Source organism: Phyllostomus discolor, chromosome 1, assembly GCF_004126475.2.
Source record: "Phyllostomus discolor isolate MPI-MPIP mPhyDis1 chromosome 1, mPhyDis1.pri.v3, whole genome shotgun sequence".
In the NCBI taxonomy this organism is placed as follows: domain Eukaryota; kingdom Metazoa; phylum Chordata; class Mammalia; order Chiroptera; family Phyllostomidae; genus Phyllostomus; species Phyllostomus discolor.
Window position 1 is genome coordinate 12,289,528 of NC_040903.2, and position 21,709 is coordinate 12,311,236.

The 21,709-nt window shown below is 42.1% G+C and overlaps 1 protein-coding gene and 1 long non-coding RNA gene across 2 annotated transcripts in view; one reads left to right on the forward strand and one right to left on the reverse strand.

The window, feature by feature from the left end:
* The window catches only part of ADGRA3 (adhesion G protein-coupled receptor A3), a 107,597-nt gene that overhangs the window by 11,482 nt on the left and 74,406 nt on the right, over positions 1–21,709 (reverse strand). Inside the window, exons 13-16 of the mRNA XM_028506146.2 lie at positions 15,168–15,381; positions 14,751–14,959; positions 5,716–5,840; positions 4,493–4,616 (exon numbers count right to left, since the gene is read on the reverse strand). Of these exons, the coding sequence (XP_028361947.2) occupies positions 4,493–4,616; positions 5,716–5,840; positions 14,751–14,959; positions 15,168–15,381 (672 nt within the window). The remainder of the gene's footprint in view (positions 1–4,492; positions 4,617–5,715; positions 5,841–14,750; positions 14,960–15,167; positions 15,382–21,709) is intronic.
* Positions 906–5,179, forward strand: LOC118499148. The gene is made up of 2 exons (XR_004901666.1): positions 906–995; positions 3,307–5,179. It is a non-coding gene; the product is annotated as an uncharacterized LOC118499148 (long non-coding RNA).

Here is a 21,709-nt window from a genome sequence, read left to right on the forward strand (position 1 = left end):
GTAGGCACCATGGAATTTTAATAAGACCACAGGATAATGAGGGGACGTGAAGGGCAGTATCTCTGGAACAGTACCAGTGAGAGGGGGCCCATAAAAGTGGGTGTCAGCGGTGTGAAGAGGGGAGAACCAGAAAACAGAAGCTCCATCTCCTTTTGGTGCTAAATCCACCAGAGAGAGATCCGGCCCCTAACTTCTTGGAGCCTCCCAATGAGGCTGTTTTCCAATGTACAGTAATAGTCCGAGACAGGGAAATGTTCCGCACAGCTGCGAAGTAGCTTAGTCAATAAGAACAGGAGGAGTGACCCTTGCTGGCGTAGCTCAGTGGATTGAGTGCGGGTTGCGAACCAAAGTATTGCAGGTTCGATTCCCAGTCAGGGCACATGCCTGGGTTGCATGCCATGGCCCCCAGCAACTGCACATTGATGTTTCTTTCTCTCTCTCTTTCTCCCTCCCTCTCTAAAAAAATAAATAAATAAAATCTTTAAAAAAAAGAACAGGAGGAGGAAGAGCTAACATCAATTGAGCACTTACCGTAAGCCAGGTGCTGTCCAGTCATTGAACCCTCCCAAAAATTCGTATACACACTGACATTTTAAATTATATCTCAGATATATGCTATTGGATAAATCATCTGCCTTAGCTTCATGGGACGGGTTGATGACTGGGCTGAGGATGGTCTGCCTTTAATTCATTATTTACTTAGCTATTTTTTAAAGATTTTATTTATTTATTTTTAGAGAGGGAAGGGGGGGAGAAAGAGAGAGAGAGAAACATCAATGTGTGGCTGCTGGGGGTTATAGCCTGCAACCCAGGCATGTGCCCTGACTGGGAATCAAACCTGCGACACTTTGGTTCGCAGCCCATACTCAATCCACTGAGCTACACCAGCCAGGACTCTACTTAGCAATTTTTAACAATGTGTTTCAAGAATCCACCAGCAAGACAAAAGACCCTGACGAAACCCACGTCGACACACATGACCCCCTCCGCCCCAGGTAAGCATCGCCTTTTATCCTATGTTTATCATCCCCTTGCTCTCCTTTCCTGACAGTTTTATTGCACACTACATTAAAAGTGTACTGTTTCCTTTTAGTTACTTTTATTGTTATAAAAAAGGATAACGGGAAATGTAATTTATGACACTAAGACATATTCATAGTTATGCACTGTTGTAATTCATTAGTTTTGACTCTTGTATAATATCACAGTTTATTCACTCACTCTCCCAGTGATAGGCATTTGGGTCGCTTCCAGGACTTTGCTACTGTGTCTAGTGCTGCGATGAATATTCATATGCACATGCATACGCACAGGCACACCACCGTTACATCAGGGCACGCTTACTCTCCGAGCCCAGGAGCGGGAGGGCCAGGTCCCAGGGTATGCGGACGCTTAACCTGGAGAAGACCCAGCCTCCCACAGTCATCCACGGACGTTCCCACACACACGTACACAAAGAGCCTGTGGGCCTGCCTGCTCAACGCCTGGCACTGCCAGCTTACAGTTCTGCCCACAGAGGAGGCGTAGAATGGTAACTATTGGGTGGTCTTCATTTGCATTTCTGTGACCGCCGCTGATGCAGAACATCTATGTACATGGATATGGACCCTGTGTATTTCCTTGAATGTCATTTGTTTTTTCACTGCATTTTCAGTGGTCTTCTCATTTATTGCATTTCTAATATATTTGTATACTAATGTTATCAGTGGTATAGACGGAGAACATCATCTTGTGTTTTCCCTTTTGTTAAAGAATCTTAACAAACGAAAGCTATTATTTTTAATTCCATCACATTTTATCTCTTTTCTAATCAATGTGTTATGTGGTGTCACATTTAAGAAACCCTTCCTTTTCACTTTGTTGAGGAGGGTTTTCTTAAATACGACACAAATACCACGTGGTAAAATTGAAGCAACTGCAACTGAACAACAACAAAAAAAGAATTTCATATCTAATACATCATCAGTTTAATTGTATAAAAAAGAAACCTCTCCTTACCCTCAAGAACTGTAACATCATTGAACAGAAATTTTAACATTTTGTTTTGGCCCTGTCAGTTCTAATACACTAAGCACTGACATCTTTTTGTCTTCTTCTTCTTCATTTTTAAATATGGCACAAGGTGCAGGTCCACTTTCGTTTTCTCCAAATGGACTTCCCCGGCTCCCTTGAGCGTACAGCGGGCTCTCTGTACCCAGCCTCGGTCTCACACCCGGGTCCGCTCCTGACCTGTCTATTCCACTGCACCAGCCAACCTGCAATCCCGAGACCAAATGTCCCCGTTTCAATCACAGCAGCCTGATTAGTCCTGAGGACTAGAAGGACTACCTCCCCACTCTGTACTGCTTTTTCAGAAGCGTCCCGGCTACCTTGGGTCCTTTACTTTTACATGAATCTGAAAACCATCTGTGGAAGAGAAAAGACTGTGGTCGCTGCAGGACCCATGAGCCAGACTGGGGCCACGGCAGAGATTACTCCCTGTCACCCCCTCACTCAGGACAGATCTATCCACACTGGGTGCTTGCCTGCTGACATAGCCCAATCCCTTTCCCGTGTCCCACGGCACGCTGGTTCCTGGAACAGGACATTGTCCGCATCTGGTCGAGCACGCGAGGCACTTTCCTGGACCTGGGACTGGTCACATGCCAGTACCACTGTCCGACCTGCCTGCTTCTATGCAATTCTTTGGCGCCTGCCAAGCAGAGTGGAGGGTATTCAAGTCACCTTAGCAGAACTTGTCCCCTTCTGAGAGTAACTCTTCCTATCTTTGGGCCTAGTGTATCTTTTTTTTTTTAAGATTTTATTTATTTATTTTTAGGGAAGGGAGGGAGAAAGAGAGGGAGGGAGAAAGAGAGAGACAGAGAAACATCAATGTGCGGTTGCTGGGGGCCGTGGTCTGCAACCCAGGCATGCGCCCTGACTGGGAATCGAACCTGCGACACTTTGGTTTGCAGCCTGCACTCAATCCACTGAGCTACACCAGCCAGGGCTGGGCCTAGTGTATCTTTCCATGTATGTCTTATTACATATTAAAATTTAACCTATAAGTCTCTTGAACATCCTTTCTCATTTCCAAGTACTTGATATTCTTTGATGCCATATACACAGTACCTTTTCATTATTACGTTTTCTCCTAATTGCAGTCCTGCATAATAGCAGAAACTTTTTCAATAATAAACACATATTCACTCTGTGCTATACTTTCCTTTTCTTTCAAATAATTTTCCTGTGAATTACTTTAGGGTCTTTTTTATATAAATAATCGTACCACCTGACAACAACTCAATTATTATTCCCAAAGCACAGGTGAGAATACGGAGACACAGAAAAGGTAAGTATTGAAATGAAGGCTTCACTGAGATACCCGGACTCCTGTGTGCCCTGCAGCATTCTTCACAGAGCCAAGAGGTCGAAACAACCTCCACATCTACTGACAGGCCAAATGGATACAGAAATGCGGCATATGCATGCAATGGGACGTTATTCAGCTATGTAAAAAGAAGGAAACCCTGACACACACAACAACATGAATGAACTTTGAAGACATTATGCTAAGTGAAGTGAGGCAGTCACGGAAGGACAAATACTTCGTTATTCCACTTAAAGCAGGTTATCCATGTAGTGGTGGTGACAGAGAGACAGGAGGGAGGAGGGAGGCTGCCAGGAGCTGGGAGGAGAGGGCTCCAGGGAGGTGCTGGTCAATGGCGGTAAAGTTTTAATCATGCAAGATGAAAAAGTTCTAGGGATCTGCTATACTTACAGTGAATACACTACTGTACACTGAAAAATCTGTTAAGATGTTAATTTGCATCTTGTTATAGGTTTCTTACAATTAAAAAACGAATAAATAAATTGCTCATAAAAACAGTTAGTAAACAGAACTGAGATCCAAATCTAGGCAGCCTGAACTCTTAATTACCATATGGCTCACTATCATGCATATCAAGACAATATGCAAATACAGGCATAAATTTACATATTTTCTATTCATATGTTAAATAGCTTTCATTTTTTTATGCTTATTCAGCAAGAATACTAGTCACTAAGGCTACATACATAATAATACATTTACAATGAAAAGTTTACTATTTTTAATTCTTCCTATTTACCACACCTACGAAGCGTCTTTTTATTGTTTTCATCAACAAACGAAATAATTTTTAAAATCCTACTGTCAGAAAATGCTGCTTCCCCTGCAGCCAAAGTCAGGATTTGGTAAAATTTTTAAATTAAATGCTCAGCATTAGAGTAGACATAACAAGTAGCAGTGAATTCCCACAAAGAGACCAGCCCTGTAAGTTGTAAGTTCGCTTATGAATTGACAAGGCAAAACCTAGAGTATGCTGGCAAACTGTTTAAGTGACATTCAGTTCAACTGAAAGAAAAAAAAAACTTTTAAGGAAACAATTTTCCTTTTGTAGTTTATGCAACATATGAACTTACTTTCCCCTATCAGTCCTTTCTTCCATTTCGGTTTCTCGCTAGGACTTACCGCTTGGCAAACGCTGGCGTTTCTGGTTTGGGTTATGCCTCCCACAAAGACCACACAAGTCAGGAAAATGTGGAAGCACAAGTTCACAAGCATGTGCCAGCCCTTGAGACTGATCCGAATCAAACTGTTAAAAGGAAAAGGAAAATATTTACATTCAGGCTAGTAATTTGGAGCCAGACACTATCCTACTTGCCTTCAAGTCAACTATTCCAATAGCACAAAATGCCAAATTTCAAATGCTTACACATCTAAAAAAACAAATACTATCAGACAGACAGACACACGCACATTTTGAGAAAGCATTTAACTCAATACAGATTCTTGACGTTTAACTTGACGCACGGAAAAAGACAAGTCATATATGGAACTCCTGCCCCCACTAAAGGCTACAGCAATTCCCCATAATAAGAAACATGTGAGCTTTTGTTAGTTACGAAGTCTCATGACAGATGAATGACTTGTCTGCTTCCCAGAGATTTCTGCGAGGTGCCGATCTCAATTTCCCTGACCTGCTACTTCCCAGTGCCTTTCTTCGTGGCCTTTCCTAATAACACGTTGAAGTCTTTCTTTCTTTCTTATATTGTAATATCAAAATCTCTTGTTTCTTAACTAAATGTCAAGAAATGCCATACAGGTTCAGCTGCAACCCATTCTAGGAAAACACATTCTAGCAAAACCTCTTATAAAGTTTCTGCTCAGTGAATTCCCTCAGTTCACTATTTCCTACCATAAAATAGAAGTTTCTGTAGTTCTGCCTGCAATTAACAAAAACCGTATCCCGTGCTTAAATGCCACAAACTTACTTAAAAATGCCACCTATAACATAAAGAAGATCACACCGGGGGAAAAGTCATAAACCAGAAATAAGACCACAGTCCAGACCTGGAAGGCACCTTCTCCAGGTAACAAGCCTCCACGTGACCTCACCCCCTGGCTGCTCCCCGCCTGACCTCCCAGCCTCCCCGACACACGTCCCACATCCTCTCCCTGACACCCACACAGAAGGCTGACTGGGTGCTGTAAACGGTGAACTGACCGTCTCATGTATTAATTATTTATGTCTCAAACTTCATGGAATGAACAACGCTTGTCTGTATTCTAAAGTAACTGTTCTTGCTTGGGAGAGATGGCACATTGCTATACAACTCAGGAGTTATCCTATTTAAATGTGAAATAATCTCCTCTAAATCAAAGTCCCACACGCGTCAAGCTTTAGTGCTTACCTGTGGTGGTACAGGTAACTGACGATGACCGCCAAGAGGCACAAGAGAAGAATGATGGCCGTGGTGTAAACCACAGGGTGCAGGAGGCTGGCGGCCTGGGTGTAGAGTTCGGATCCCGTTAAATCCTGAGTGGGGGAAAAAAAAAGCATCATTGTAGCTGCCTGTTTCTGGACACAGAACTACTGCGATTTTCTCTAGTAACTAAAACACACGGATAAACAAAACTCCAGTCCTTACACCTCTTCCTTTTATTCAAGGACTAATGCATTGTGCTTTTTCCCTCACACCTTACTTTGCCTTCCTAACTTCCACTGTGTTAACTACTTATGGTGCACATGTATATACACACATATGTACATACACATACATACACATTTATGTATAGGGGGTGTGTGTGTGGACATATATACATTTGCATTCTACACTGTGCTACTGTTGCCCTACAGCTGCTCCATACAAATGCCGTGAGGCTGATGGAGAGAGAACAGGAGCCTGCGTGTGGGTGATTTAGAAGGGCCGACTACAGACTTCACCCTCTTGAATGTCCTTTCATCCCACTCACCACTCTAAACATTCACCAGCTGATACAGCAGAAGGCAGCAGTATCTCTAGGTCAACAGAGCCTAACCAGACCTCACTAACCACCTGCAGTCAAGTTCAACAAATATGAATGGACCAAACGCTATGAGGCACTGGGGACGTAATGGTAAGACGTGGTTCCTATCCTTGAAGAGCTGAAAGTCACAGGGGAGACAGGGACGCAATGGGATGACAACAATGTCTGAGGAAGGTAAGGGCAGCATGGTTGTGGGGGAGAAGGGTTCAAAAATCAGTTAGCGTGAACAGTAACAGCAAGTCACTTACATGGCATGTACCATAATCTGGGCGCTGTGCAAGCACTTTGCAGAGTAACCCCGGGAGCTACATCACAGGATTAGCCCCATTTCAGCCTGAAAAACTGAGGCAAGAAGAGGTTAGCTGCTCAAGGATGAGATCCGGAGGAGGGTGGCTGCCAACTCTGTGTCCCCCACATGGTGTAGACAGCACTTCCATAAAAGGAAACAACAGACATCTCAAGGCTTCCTTTCTTATAAAGGACCAGCGCAGGCCGGGGAGAAGCCAGCACCCCGGTACTGGCCGCCGTGCAGAGAACTGGGGTGGCAGGAGGGGAAGCTGTCCACTCACCACACCCCAGCACTAAATTATCTTTGCAAACATACTCTGAAAGCTTGAGCTAATACCTGAAAGGAGAAAGGCTAGATGAAAAAAGGGATGTGAGCAGATGACAGGCAGGAAAACTGAAGACGGCCTCAACGATACAGGAAAGAAGGGGCATATCATCCCCTGAAAGAACCAGAAGTTCGCAATACACGATTATAGAGCTACACGGATCACACCAGAACACCGTAACGAGCTCCGCACCGTACCAAATGATGCACGGAGACCCCCGGAGCCAGACAAACATCACGGTGAGTGGGAAACAGACGGCACATCACGGAAAACTCATGCTCCACCCTGCCACAGTGAGTCTCAAACCTGGAGCACAGCTACACCTTGGACAAGTGCTAAGTGAGTGCCCACCGTGACCGGGCGCCACGCCAAGCACCGGATCCTCAGGAAAACGCAGGATGCAGTCACCGCCCCTGAGGGCTGACAGAGGGCGGACGGAAGCCTATTACCAGGAATTTGGGAAAGCTGGCCCTTGTGAGGAGCTGCCTACACGATTAGTCTGTGGTATGTGGTCTCGATGCCTTTGCAATTCTGGTAACGGTCCAGATTGTTAGTGGGAAAATGGAAAAAAAAAATTGGGACAATGAGAACCAGTGAGAGGCTAGTTAAGAGTAGACACATTCTCCCTCAATTCCTATGAGAAGCGACTATTCCTGTGCGGAGTGAATAACAGAATAAACTTTCAATACCTAGGATTCAGCCTCCGGGCCAGGCCCACGCACTGCCTGCTTTGCACTCCTCTGGGAACTGCCCAATGACAGGCGGCCACTTCCTTGCGAGCTGTGTCATTCTGGGGAGGTTACAACTGGGGACAACACCCACCTGTCGGGTCTGGGGTGAGGGTCAGAGGAGGGCGTGTGCCTTCCACAGACCTCGGCAGAGAATAAGTAATGCAAGAGGCCCCTGGGTATCATCTAATAAGACATCAAAGCGCCCATTCAGTTCCCAAAATATATTATACAGTGCATGTGATGTCTACGTTTAAAAGAAATCAGCATTTCTCCAAAGCCAAAGGAATGTGACGTCGTGCGGGAAAGAAAGCGGGTTTTGAGACAGAGGCCAGCGACTCCTAATTCAAAGTCACGACTGGAGAAAAGCACTATACGACACGTCCGTGGTCACAGAGGGCACCGCTTCCCCAGGGCCAGTCCGGGTTGTCACAACACGCTGACCTGCCCAAGTGCAAGAGAACCCCTGCCAGAGAGTAAATGTTTCAGGCTTCGTGTGCCAAGAGGCAAACCGAGGCTATTATGTAGGTACTTATTAACCACGAACCATTAAACAATTTTCAAATCACTCTTAGCTTTCCAGCACTAAGTAAAACAAACAAACCAGCAGTGGCTAAACTGAGCCTGTGGGTCAAATGTCTGCCACCATTTACAGGCCCCCCAGTTCAGGGAGAGCAAGTAAGATACGAAAGACCTATCTTGAGGGCCACGAATTCTTGCGAATATAAGACTATTTAAGGCAGTTGAGAAAATGAGGATAGGAAAGATGTTAGAGATCCAAACAAAAGAGATAAAGCAGAAATCTGAATCAAAATCATTTTTAATTGTACTAGTAAACAGAGGTTTCGTGATCCTATAACCAAAACATTACTAGAGGCACCGTCCAAAAATGGCCACTAGGAGGCGCCCACAAGAAGAGAAAGTGAGACTCATCCACAGACACAAACAGTGTCAAGGCAGAAAGCCTCTGCCGCCAGTGTCTACACAGCCCGCCAGTGTCTACACGGCCCAGCACTAACTAAATGGCGACCCCGTCACTCTTCTACATGGTGAAGTCTGGGCAGATCACGGAGCGAGGTAGGCACTGAGAAGCCAAGCTGTCCAGAAACACTGCGCAGTATCGGAACACTTGAAAATGTGTTAAAAATCACAGGGATGATTATTATTTGAGGGCCCCAGTAAGGGAAAGACGAGCTGACAGTATGTGTTTCCTTGACAAAGGTTCCTACCTTTTCAAGTTATTTCCGGCCTGAGAATTACTACATATACAATCACTGGCAGTTTTAAAGAATTCATTGGCATCCCATCAATAACAAGGATAATTATAAATCAGTAATTCTCTCTAATCTTGCCAGGATCTGAAGAAAGTAAAAACAAAAAAATATATATATATATACTTAAATATATATAGTATATATTTATATATACTTATATGTAGTACATATATACTTAAATATATATAGTATATAAATATATACTTATTTATAGTATATAAATATATATACTTAAATATTACTTAATATATATATATATTAAGGTACTCTCCATCAGAACATAAAGAATTACAAAAAGAGCTTACCAATAAATTAAAATGTAAAAATAGATCTGAAATCAGAAATACGAAAAAGACCATGACGTCTCTGTTGCTTTTTATAGTTCCCCTAGGACACAAAGAATAAAGACGGCCACCCCCCCCCCCCACACCACACTGTACACCAAGTCACTTCCAGTCCACTCAGGGGTCTGAATATGAAAGATAAAATACTCAAACGGAACATAAAAAGCACTCACTATTAAAAAAGAAAACTTCAGGAAAATGAAGAAACTCTGTCCATGCAAAAAATTTAGAGAAAAGGGATAAAGGCATTGCTATAGGCTAAATGTTTGTACCCCTCCCATTTCATATACATTGAAATCTATTCGCCAATGTGATGTATAAGGGGGCGGGGCCTCTGGGAGGGGACTGGGTCATGAGAAGGGAGTCCTCCCAAATGGGATGTTGTTGCCCTTACAGGAGACCCCAAAGAACCCTCTAGTCCCTTCCAACATGTGAGGAGAAAAAGTGGGCCCTCATTCGGCACTGAAACCTTGATCTTGGACTTCCTGCCTCCAGGGGCTTTGAGACATAAATTTCTGGGGTTTACAAACTCCCTAGTCTGTGGAATTCTGCTACAGCAGCCCAAATGGATTAAGACAGATACGGACTTCGAGGAGATATGTGCAACACAACAATCCAACAAAAAGCTCCTGTTCACAATTCACAGCAAGAATCCCCGTAAGTCAATAAGTAAACAGTAGACAACCAAACTGAAACAGACAAAAGCCTACATGTGAAATCTTAACAGAACAAAACACCCTCATAGAAAAAGGCACCAGAGGCAGAGGGTTGGGAGGGCGGGGGAACTGGTGGTCAAAAGGCACAAACTTCCAGTTATAAAACGAGTAAATCCCGGGGATGTAGAGCACAACATGATGACATGGCTACATACAGTACGTCTGGAACTCAATGAGAGTAAATCCTAAAAACTTTCATCATAAGAAAAAGAGTTTTTTCTTCCTTTAAATCCACAAGAGATCATGGATATTCAGTAAACTTATTGTGGTTGTCATTTCACCATCTATGTAAGTTAAGTCATTATGCTATACACCTTCAACGCATAGAGAGCTATATGTCAAAAGAAAAAAAGGGTCAAAGATAATTTTAAAAAGGTTAAGACTTGAGCAAGAATGGCACACAAAAAGGATACCCAGACTGACAAATAAGAAACTAAAGAGGTGCTCAGCATCATTGGTCACCAGAGGGAGGCAAATCAAAACCACAACCATATATCATAATTCCAGCACCCAAGACTAAAATTAAAGACTTAGAACACCAAGCACTTGGAAGGATGTGAAGCAACTAAAACTCTCATTATGGGTCAGACCGTAAAACCAATATGGCCACTTTGGTCAACTGTGAGGTATTATCTACTAAAGCTAAAGATAGGGATAGCCTACAATCCAACAATTTTATTCCATAAAAAAATATGTACATGAATAACAGCAGCATTTTCTTGAGAGCCAGAACCTAGCAACAACCCAAAAGTCCACCCACAGTAGAATGCTCAAGTTTGGGTATTTTCATACAATGGATGACTAGGTAGGAACACTGCTACATGCAAAAATGATACATCTCCCAGCCCTAAGTAATGGAAAAGACCCCAGACACAAAAAACAGTTCACACTGTGTAATTCTAATGATGTACGCAAACTCACTGTTTGTGACTGGCATCGGAAGGGAGCACAACTCTTGACGTGATGATGGGAATTAACTAAAAAGAAACCCAGGGAAGCTACCAAGTGCTCAGAGTGAGAATCTCGATTCTGATGGCAGCAAAATGTGTTTTCAATGGAAAAATATCGGCAAGACATACATTTATGATCTGTGCACTTTGTTCAATATCTCAATTTAACAAACAAAAAAAAGGAAACAAAAATGATGTTTGTGGATCCCCTGTGACTACCAATTCCACTTAGGAAATTCTCTTGCCAATTTCCTATTAAATGTGCAAAATAACACAGTATAAGCAAATTACTGGAAACAAAATACAGGAATATGTCAATCAATTATGGGAGGGACATAAAGGAACATTTGTATGAAAACAAAATGAGGTGAAAGCAAATGAGGAAGCTCTTTCATACTGATGTGAGAAGATTTTAGAACAGAGATTTAGCAAAGAGATGAAGAACACAAATTTCTGAAATTTGCATTCAAATCTCAACTCCAACGCTAACTAAATCTGTAAACTAAGGCATGCTGCTTACGCTTTCTATGCCTCAGTTTTTCCACCCATAGACGAGACTGGGGGGGGGGGGGGGCGGGTGATAACAGTTACTACAGTTCACAAGGTTGTTACGATGACCAAATAATTTAATGCATATCAAGACTTCAGAAGAGTGCCTAGCACATGCACTGAGTGAAAATCCGCCCCTGCCATCTCTGCTACCATAAGGTCTCATCATCAAAAATCTATTGTTCCATGAAACCATAATTATTATAAAACGTAGTTTCATTTTTTAAAAAAGCATAGTTTGCAACAATGTTTGTAGCATGCCGCCTTCTGCAAAAATGGAAGGAAATATATTCATTTTGTTTCACTAAACCTGAAACTCTCTTCAACAGTATTCAAGAAGCTAGTATTAGTGGCTACCTACTTTGTAAAGAATGGGACGGGAGAGAGAGGTGGGAGTTCAGTCTTTACTATACATCACTGTGTGGAAATAATTATCTGAATGTAGTACCTATTTAACAGAAACATGACCAGAACTCATGTTCAATTAAAGAGCAAAGGGAACCAAAGTTTGCCTTCATTCAGCAAGTTTTATATAAACAATATTTAAAAGCAACCTTAGCGAGATGTAAAGACAAATGAGCACTCCCTAGTTTTAGATTATTTCTAAGGTGGATACAACAGCAAATGGGAATCAAAATATAGAGATTATCTTACCTTCACTACCATCACCATTAAAGTATTAAGCACTACATAAATGGTTTGACCCTAATCATGACCTTCTTGCTATTTATGTTTCTTCTTTTTCTTACTGGCCCAGCTCCTAAAATTCTTCTCGACAGAACTGGCTACCTCTGATCATCCAGTTTAAACAGACCCAGTTTCGGCGTAACTTTCAACTTGGTCTGTGGCTCCCACAGACACCTCAGCAGTCTGTCTATTGCACCAAACTACGGTATCTGTTTGAGATTTACAAACAAATATATTCTTTTTGTTTCAACTTTTTAAAAATATTTTATTTATTTATTTTTAGAGAGGGAAGGGAGGGAGAAAGAGAGAGAGAGAGAAACATCAATGTGTGGTTGCTGGGGGCCATGGGCTGCAGCCCAGGCATGTGCCCTGACTGGGAATCGAACCTGCGACACTTTGGTTCGCAGCCCGAGCTCAATCCACTGAGCTACTCCAGCCACGGCTTTTCTCAACTTTTAATAAAAAATTCTTTAAAACCAGATAGGGGAAAGATTTATGAGCTACCTGAAAAAAAAACCAAACAGAAATTTAAGACTTACTATATAAAACCATATCTTAAGATACAGGGTTTTTATCTATTACTCAAAATAGTGTCAGGTAAGGAAAAAAATTGATTTCCAAATTTTTAAAAGACGTTTCTTGTATTTTAGACATTATTTAAGAGTAGGTATGACTTCATTTAACTGCCCTTAATGTTTAATTAGCAATTCTAAAAATCCCACACACTAATTTTATTATACATTTGTCAATAATATTAGGTACATTTCACATTGTTGCCTCTAGGTGGCACAGTTATATTTAAGAAAAGCAAAAGAAAGTATATTCTTTAAAAATAAATTTTAAAAAAATCTTAGTACTATCTTTTAGCTTATTAGAATTGTATATTGCATTTTTTAAAAGATTAAAGTATGAAAGATAAAAGAATAACTTATTTCTCCTGGAAAGGGATTATACTAATTTCAATAGTTTAGAAGAACAGCCAGGAAATTCAAAAATAGATGCTTTAAACTGGTATTCGATTAAATAAAAACAAAATTTCACACGGTATAGTATCATGTCATTACCAGTGAAGCTTATAAAATGCCTTTTCTATGTGTGTTTTGTGTTTCAATTATTTCCCCAACTTTTTCTAGTCCACTATTATATAAATTTTAGACAATGCTGTATCTCTATTATTTCTCCTTCAGTACTTCACAGTTTCTGGTTATTCTGTATCAAAAACCTGAATGAGAAAATACCTTTAAACTGAAAGAGAAAATGCTTCATATTTCCATTAATGCTTCATGCTTTGATCAGAAAGGTTACTACAAATCAATAAAATGTGAACATTCAGAAACCAGACTCACATTTAACAGAAGTCAAACATCTTCTATTTGTGAGGAGATTCCTAATCTACCAACACAAACTTTAAACCCAAATTGATAAATGACTTCTATAAACACAGCTGAGTCGAAACAGTATGGCTGCGCCCACTGTCCCCTGGGATGCACAGCACACGTGAATGGATGTCGTTGAATAGACAAGCCTCTCACCTGCTAAACAACCTGCTGTTCCCCCCTTCTGCTGGTCAGGTACGCCAGGTGAGGTGTATGAAAATGAGGAGCAAAGGGAAAAGCAAAAGTTCAGGAAATCTATTCTAATTCATGCTTGTTTTAAGACCATTCCTAGTGGTGAAGGCTCTTTAATTTTTTTTCAAGAAAAGAATAAATCACAAAAAGCAAAATGTATCCCATTTCAAGACTAGTTAAGGCTTTCGTGAAATACTGTCTAGATAACAGGCTCAGAGCTGAAGGCAGAAATGAAACGTAGGCGTCCTCATTCCCAGGCTAGCCTCAAGCCATTCCTGAGCTGTCTTTCAGGCTCATTAGGAATCCCTTCCACTATACTCTAAGTGCATGTACAGATACTCTAGGATGTTAGTATCTTAGAATAACTGCAGTATAAAATAAAAATTAGCATGGCTGATTTCATAACTGTTAACTCAGGGACTGGATTCACAGAAATAATTGATTCATGAAAAGACCTGCTCCTATACATTAACAACTGGTTACTTTACCAAATATTGATAATCATAAATAACAGAAAATATTGCTTGATGAGCATTACAATGGAAAAGACATTTGTGTCTATACTGCTGCTCACAGTGAGTAAACTGAAATTACCATCAGTACTCTTAATGTGAAAGGACACTAAAGAAAAATCACTGTTCACTGTTTATCTTTAGGCAAATGAGTCACTTCCTGGGTTGAGGGCTGGACTGTGTACACCCAAGAGGTCCCCAAATCTGAAGGTCAAAGTCTCGGTGAACGGATTCACTTACAAAGTTTACTGAAAATCCCTATTCCAAATTCAATCCCAACTGTTTCGCTTGGTCAGAACCCAATTTCTCTTTACAATCAGAATGACAACAAAAATCACCTCCTACTTAAAGGAAGCAATCTATGTTAAAAGTTTGTTGCGTTGGGTTTTTTTTTTAAATCTTAGTCTGAGTTTAACGAGGCACACGTGGAAAATGAGAAGACTCTGCATCTATGAACGAAGAGAACAACGGCCATACCATTAACACCGCGTAGTTGCTGAGGGAGTAGCACTGGATGGTGGTGATGTTCTCGTCCGAGTAGAGGATGTGGCAGCCGTCGGACTTCCAGCCGCCTTGCCCGTTCAGCAGGTCGAAGTCCCACTGCGCGGCCACCGCATCGGCTCCGTGCGCGATCCGCCGCAGGGTCACATTCACGGGCACGTGGTGGCCGTCCACATTCACGCCGTCTGCACAAAAAGGGGGAACACGAGGGTGTCTGAAACCAACTTCACGAGCAACCTGAACGCCAGCCTACAGTAACGCGCAATCCCTCCCCTCTGTAGCAGTGACTCATTAAAACAAGAAAAAACAAACAAGTCAGCACTTTAAGGAACAGTGAATGCCGAAGACGCACGGCCCGGTGAGCACGGATAACAACACACGCCACATGCAAACCTATTTTGGTGAGGATCACGGGGGTGACCACCGTACGCCGCTTTCCATCATCGGCCAAGTTGGTGGAGTTCCCTGTGGCTGGAAACAGCTTTCCGTTGCGGAAGGCGATGAGCTGGAGCTTGTACAGCGAGTCGTCCGCAGGCCTGGCTTCCCTTTTCTGCTTTGGCGAGAACAGCGAGGGGGGAAGCTGAATGGACGCTTCGACTATAGTATTCTGAAAACATGTGAAAAAAAACAACAAAAATAGGTTGCCGTATTAGTCTGCGTATGTGGAAACCGGAAAGAATATTTTAGACAATTGCAAATGCTTTCTAATTATATGGTGAATACTTTTGAAAATGTGTACATAAAATTTAATAGCGAAAACAATTTATCAGCTCAGTGAGATGTCTGAACGCCACATAAAAGCAGAGAAGCAAAGTATAAAATAAAGAGAAATGCAACTCTGTTCCAAAGTTAAAGGAGTAAATAAAAAGATAACTTCGAATCAGAGTGAATTTACCCATGGTAACATATATTGCTGAAGCAGATAGCGTTAAACAGATCGGGAATCTCTGATCACTCTTTATGTCGATTTTACGAAGATAAAATTTGGTAAATAAGTACAAATGTAGCATATCACAAATGTGAGTATAATTAATTTGGGCTTATGGAACTTTAGGTTGATTTATGATGGATTCAGACTGTCAAAGAGCCAAAGAAGAAATTAGGCAAACATAATAGAAGGGTAGATTCAGCAAATTCTTCTTTTAGAAGTTTCTCTGAGACTAAGAAACACATTATGCTTAGAAAAAACACAGCAACAAATAGGAACACCAGGAGAAGCTGGCTGATTACTGAATGTTTTTCAGACTTCTTTATTAGGAATTTTAACATTATAAATTATTCAACATTCAATAAAAAATAAATCTATAAACCCAGGAGGCAAATAATTAACTATCTAAAACAAAATTCTCTGTTTTAAGAATTTATCACAGTCTTCCCTTTGGCACCAACCAACCCCTCTCTCTCCCATCCAATGTTCATGCTGCCAGGGGAGTTTCATCTTAAGAAACAAAAGGGATCATGTGATTTCATTTTAAATGACACCTTGTTTCTCGAATGGTTAGAGAATACTGCCCCCACATCCTAAAAGTACACCACGTTGTTTGAATAAAAATCTGTCCTAAATTCAGCTTTTAACACCCCCCTTACTACAACCTCTAATCCAGCCACATCGGATTTCTCCATTTTTGAGCATCCTCTCGTTTTTACGCCACTGCAGATACTGCGCACGCCAGTGTCCCTGGGTGAAATGCTCTACTACCCTTCTGTCTGGCAAACTCCAACGAGGCAGATCTGATGTTTGCCAAGACCCTTCTGTTGGCAAGGTAAAGGGCAGGTCAGGATAAGAAAGGCTGTTGGCAGACAACAGAAGGACTTTTACAAAGTCCGTTTTAAATAGGGCTTTTTATTTTTATTCATTTATTTTTTGGATGATTAATCTTATCAGTCCTCAGTATATTGCTTTAAGAATTGGTTGCTCCCTCCTCTGGACTCATACGACATTCCGCACATATCTCTAGCAAAACTAGCATCTGCAGTGTCACAGTGTGACTCACTGCCCTTCCAACCCGATAATTTCACTTCCTTTTCTAGCCCCCTCCTCATGTTACTAATTCTCCCTGGCAGTCATATTTGATAAAGGTAGACCATTGCTTATAAAAATCAGTGAGTCTGTGTGACATGTTTATTTTTTAAAAAAGAGGTTCTACTTAGGGTCCCTGGTTTGATTCCCAGTCAGGGCACATGCCTCGGTTGTGGGCCAGGTCTCCAGTCAGGGGTGTGCAAGGGGCAACACACTGATGTTTCTCTCCTTCTGCTTCTCCCTCCCTTCCTCTCTCTCTAAAAGTAAATGCATAAAATCTTTAAGAAAAAAAAGAGGTTCTACTTAAGCAAGTGAATAATTTTTAGAATTAGTCTCTGACCGCTGTGCTTAGAACAATGCTGTATCCCAGCAGGCACATGAAAACATTCTGGAAATCTGAATGCTGACAGTTTGAAGATGCTGAGAAAATATCAGAAATGTTTCACCTAAGAAAATGCATGAAGAGGTTTCTACTATTCTCACAAATACAGTCTGGTGGGGGAAAGGGGTATTATAGACTCATTTGCCAATATAGTAAATTTCTATTAAGTGCACAAATTTATTTTGTGTATAATGAGGCATTCAAAAAAGGAAAAACACCAACAAGACCAACTAAAGGGGGAAAAACTGACAAGGCATCACATACTAGGTATCTATTAAAACTTCAGTACCTTAAAATTCTTGAATATAAAATGAGTCGAAAAGTATCACTTAGGATAAACCACAGTTTCAACACATCATAGTAATATTTCCTAAAAGACAGCTGAAAAAAGAAGTGATGTCTACAATTTCTAGAAGTCCAAAAACTTTTGCTTCCCAAGTTTAAACGTGTAAAACCAACCCAAGAACAATAACAGTTTAAAAAAACCCAGGTGTGAGGACAGCACACTGAGAAATGAGAGCTCTCGTGCAGGCTGCTCCGTACCTCTGCTTCCACCCCATCCTTCCGAGTGCAATAAAGAACACGACTAAATAATGACAATAGGTTCCCGTGACAGAGGGAGGGTAGCCTAGGGGTGCCGGAGAAGCAACCTTCAGCTGCATCAATAACGTTTTGAGTTTTAGAGTAAGAATGTGATTACCTACATATTTAACTTTTTGAAAGAAGCGTTGGTCATTTATTAGGAAAAGGTTAAAATCTCATTAAAAAAAAATCCCTGAGAAAAGCTCATTTAACTTTTTTACATTTATCATGATGATGCCTTTTGCTACTTGGCCTGCAGTGAAGAACCACAGAGTTTATAATTTCATTCAAACATGTATTTGTTTTTAGAGTATGGATTACAGCAGCGGAAACAGATAGAAATGCATGAATGATAGCCAATCAATGAGGAAATGTTCTCTGAAAATCGTCTGGGAAGGACATGTTTTGGGTGTGTAATATTTACTCCCGGAAGCTCACAGGCCACCCATGAGGAAAGGAACAGGCGACTTGAAACAAGGAACCGGGACTGGGGTCCCCGTGTCACCGCTTCGTGGCTGCCTAACACCCTGCCCAGTCTGGTTTCCCTCTCGGGGCCTCACCCACCAAATACAGCTCCTGGTCCTCCCAACAAACGGGTGTGAGGACCAAGGGAATCACCACCACGGCAGGAACCAAAGGCGATGGAACCGTGGGCGGTATTTTTATTATCGTCACTGCCACCGTGTGGCGAGCGGTCATCTGGGGGCTGGGGACACAGACAAGGACGTCCCTGACTGCCCAGATGGTGATCCAGACCCTCATCACGGGTTTCTTCTACAATTCTAGTCTTAATCTCAATACCAAAACTGACAAAGGATAAACACACATGAAATCAATGTTATCACAAAGATCTTACAAATGTGTTTGCTCAATTCATGCACATGTCTCTATTTACAATGACATTGAGCTAAGAAGAAAATGTTAAGTCTTGTAGGTAATGCTAAGACAAACACCTCTACATTTTAACAACATTCCTTACAAAACAACCTGGAGTCCTACCCCCATGTAATTAATAATTAAATTTTCCTAAAATCCTAATTTGTTTAATAGAATTCTGACAATAAAATTATAGAAAGAGTCAAAGAGCCACCTGATTTAAAAGAATAAAATACCAATTTCTCCATGTTTTCTTGACCATCTACACACTCAGGTTTAAACAGACAGATATAATGACACATCCTAACCACTTTCTTGTGTACAATTAGTTTTGAACGGCAGACCACCTTCTGATTATCTCACTGCTAAAGATTAACAGGGATTATGTTTGCCTTTAGAATTAATTTTTTAACTGACTTTCTTGACTAATTAAGTATGACTGTTAATTTTTATCCAACAACATTCACTGAATGTTTCATTCCTGTGTCAGCCCTGAGCAGAAACTAAACACATGATGAAATGAGCCATGTGCCTGCCCTCAAATATTCACCATCTAACAAGAGAGAGACTGCGATGATAACAAAAAAACAGTTATAAAAAGAGCTAACACTTGTTACATGTTTACTCTGTGCCAGGCGCCGTTGTAAATGTCTATACATGTGCCTCACTTAATCCTCTTAATAACCCTCTGAGTGCCACGGGAGTGCCCTTTGAGTGCCATGATTCCTACGGAACAGAGGAGGAATGGACATCAGAGAGGTTAAGGACTTGCCCAAGTCTGCACAGCAGTCCCCTGGGGCAGCGGAATGTGAACCTAGGCTGTCTGGCTACAGAGAGGCCCCACTCTCAGTCACCCTCTCCTGTGGCCTCTCCCCCCATAACTCAGCTCATCATCACGTCAGCCTGTGACTACCCTGGAGGCTGAGCAAAGCACCGTGGGACTAACAGGCCGTGATAAACTCAGAAGACGAACTCTTACAGGGAGGGCAGCCGGAATGTCCCCAGTCAAGGGTGGTCCTGTGGGCTCAGAAAAGGGCAGAAGGCAAAAGGATGTACAGAACTGGTCTGGAAAATTAAAAGGACTTCATTTGGGCTAAAGCCCTCAATATCTGACATGAGGAAAATAGGAGATATGTAGAGAAAAGCTAATTTCTAAATCACAGTCAAGACAGGTTTAAAGAACTGGTTCTTTCTGGATACAACACAGCCAAATTCAAGACACAAAAAATGTCTAAAAGCTGCTAGGAATACATCAGAAACAGGTAACATATTGTGATGTTAACACGTCTAAATTATGGTGCCGATGATGGAAGGAAGCATTTGGTTGTGAAAAATATTTTATTTGCTTCTTCGAGAGTCAGATGACAAAAACTGGCCAGATGCCTGGGGCCAGGAGCTGGAATCATCAGTGACTTCAGCACTAGCTCTGTCCTCAGTCCAGTGTGGGAGGTGGGAAACCTGTCCGGTCCCGTGTGTATGGACAGAGAGATGAGCAGAGGGTCAGGGGCAGAGTGAGGTAGAGAAATACAGGACACAGGATGGGAGAGGTAAGGACAGACAGGATGCCATCAGCTGAGACTCCTTGAAGGTGACATTTCTGCTGGGTGTTAACACACAACCACAGAGCTGGGGAGGGAAGGAGAGGAGGAAGAAATTCTAGCAGATGAATGAACAGGAGCCTGGCCTGAGAATGGCCAGCAACTAGAAGGGAAGGCAAGGGATGCTTGCTGTCACTGGACAAAAGGAAGAGGAGGTGGGAAGAGACACGGAGCAAAGGGATAAAGGCCAAATGATGGACCCACCCGAAAGCCAGCCTGCAGAGAGACAGGAAGCACTTACAGGGGAGGTAGGAGGTCAATTCCACATTGGGTAGATCTAAGATAACGCTGACTCTATGAACACCCTGAAGTGATGGCACACTGACAATCAGAATGACCTCCGCTGGGGGGGGGGGGGGGGGGGGTGCTACGAGAGCCCTCTGCTCCCCAGGCACCCAACACGTCTGGGCGGTGTCCCCAGCAGAAGGGCCACAGCAGGGCTGCAGAGGCGCTCAGGAGACGGTGGCAGCAGCTACTTATAGAGATCAGGAAGTATATCAATAATTTACTACCTGGCCTGGTTGCATCGGTACTTGTTGGCCAAACAGCAGCCCTAGACAGACCAATCTATATGAGAAGGATGGATTTTTAAGGAACAGCCCCGGACACACAGAGACTCAAATAGGTAACAGTGGTTTGGTGAACACAGGATGGAAGTTCCTCCAAACCAGGCTGTGATGGAGAGTGAGCAGAGAAGGATGCAAGAAGCACGTAGAAAGCAATCCAAGTAAGGCTCCTGTATTGCTAAGGACTGCGTTTTTATGGGTTTAATATCCTATGCTAGCATATTCTCCCACTGAAGGGGAGTGTATCGGTTATTGCATGTTCGCGTTGTGTAGTTAGTGCTGTCTTCAAGGCATTCTCACACACACACACACACACACACACACACACACAGCATATAAATTATCCCAGTATAAAGTTTAAAATACAGAGTTTTCTGTTAACGTGCTAAAGCATTTTGAGCTGTTGACATTAAAATATTTTAACTAATTTTGTGTCACGAAACACATTCCTCTTTCGCTCGGTTTAATCACGTCCGTATACGAAGCATGAATGTTAGTGTAATGCGTCCTTGGCTTCCAGCCACAGGATAATCAAAAGGGTAGAACCGTACAAGATTGACAAATGTGAGCGCTCATTTAAAGCTTTCCACTTGAGAAAGGAGAAACTTTTCTTACCCGGAGGGGCAGCTTTGTGAGACTGATTAAACGTATAGGGTTTCCCCATTTTTTAAATTCCTTTCTACCAACTACAATCCCCTCCGATCGAAGGATTCATCAATGTTAAGTGCTCCTCCAAGACGCACACCTTTCTCCCAAGGGCTTGTGTGTGATGCTGTCTCCGTTCCCTTTGGGGTGCGTTTTCACCAGTAAAAAACGTAGTGAGGAAAGGAGCAGGTCTACGGCATCACCGCTGGGGGCTTCGAGTACTCTCACAGAGAGAAGAATATCATCAAACACATCCTGACACTTTT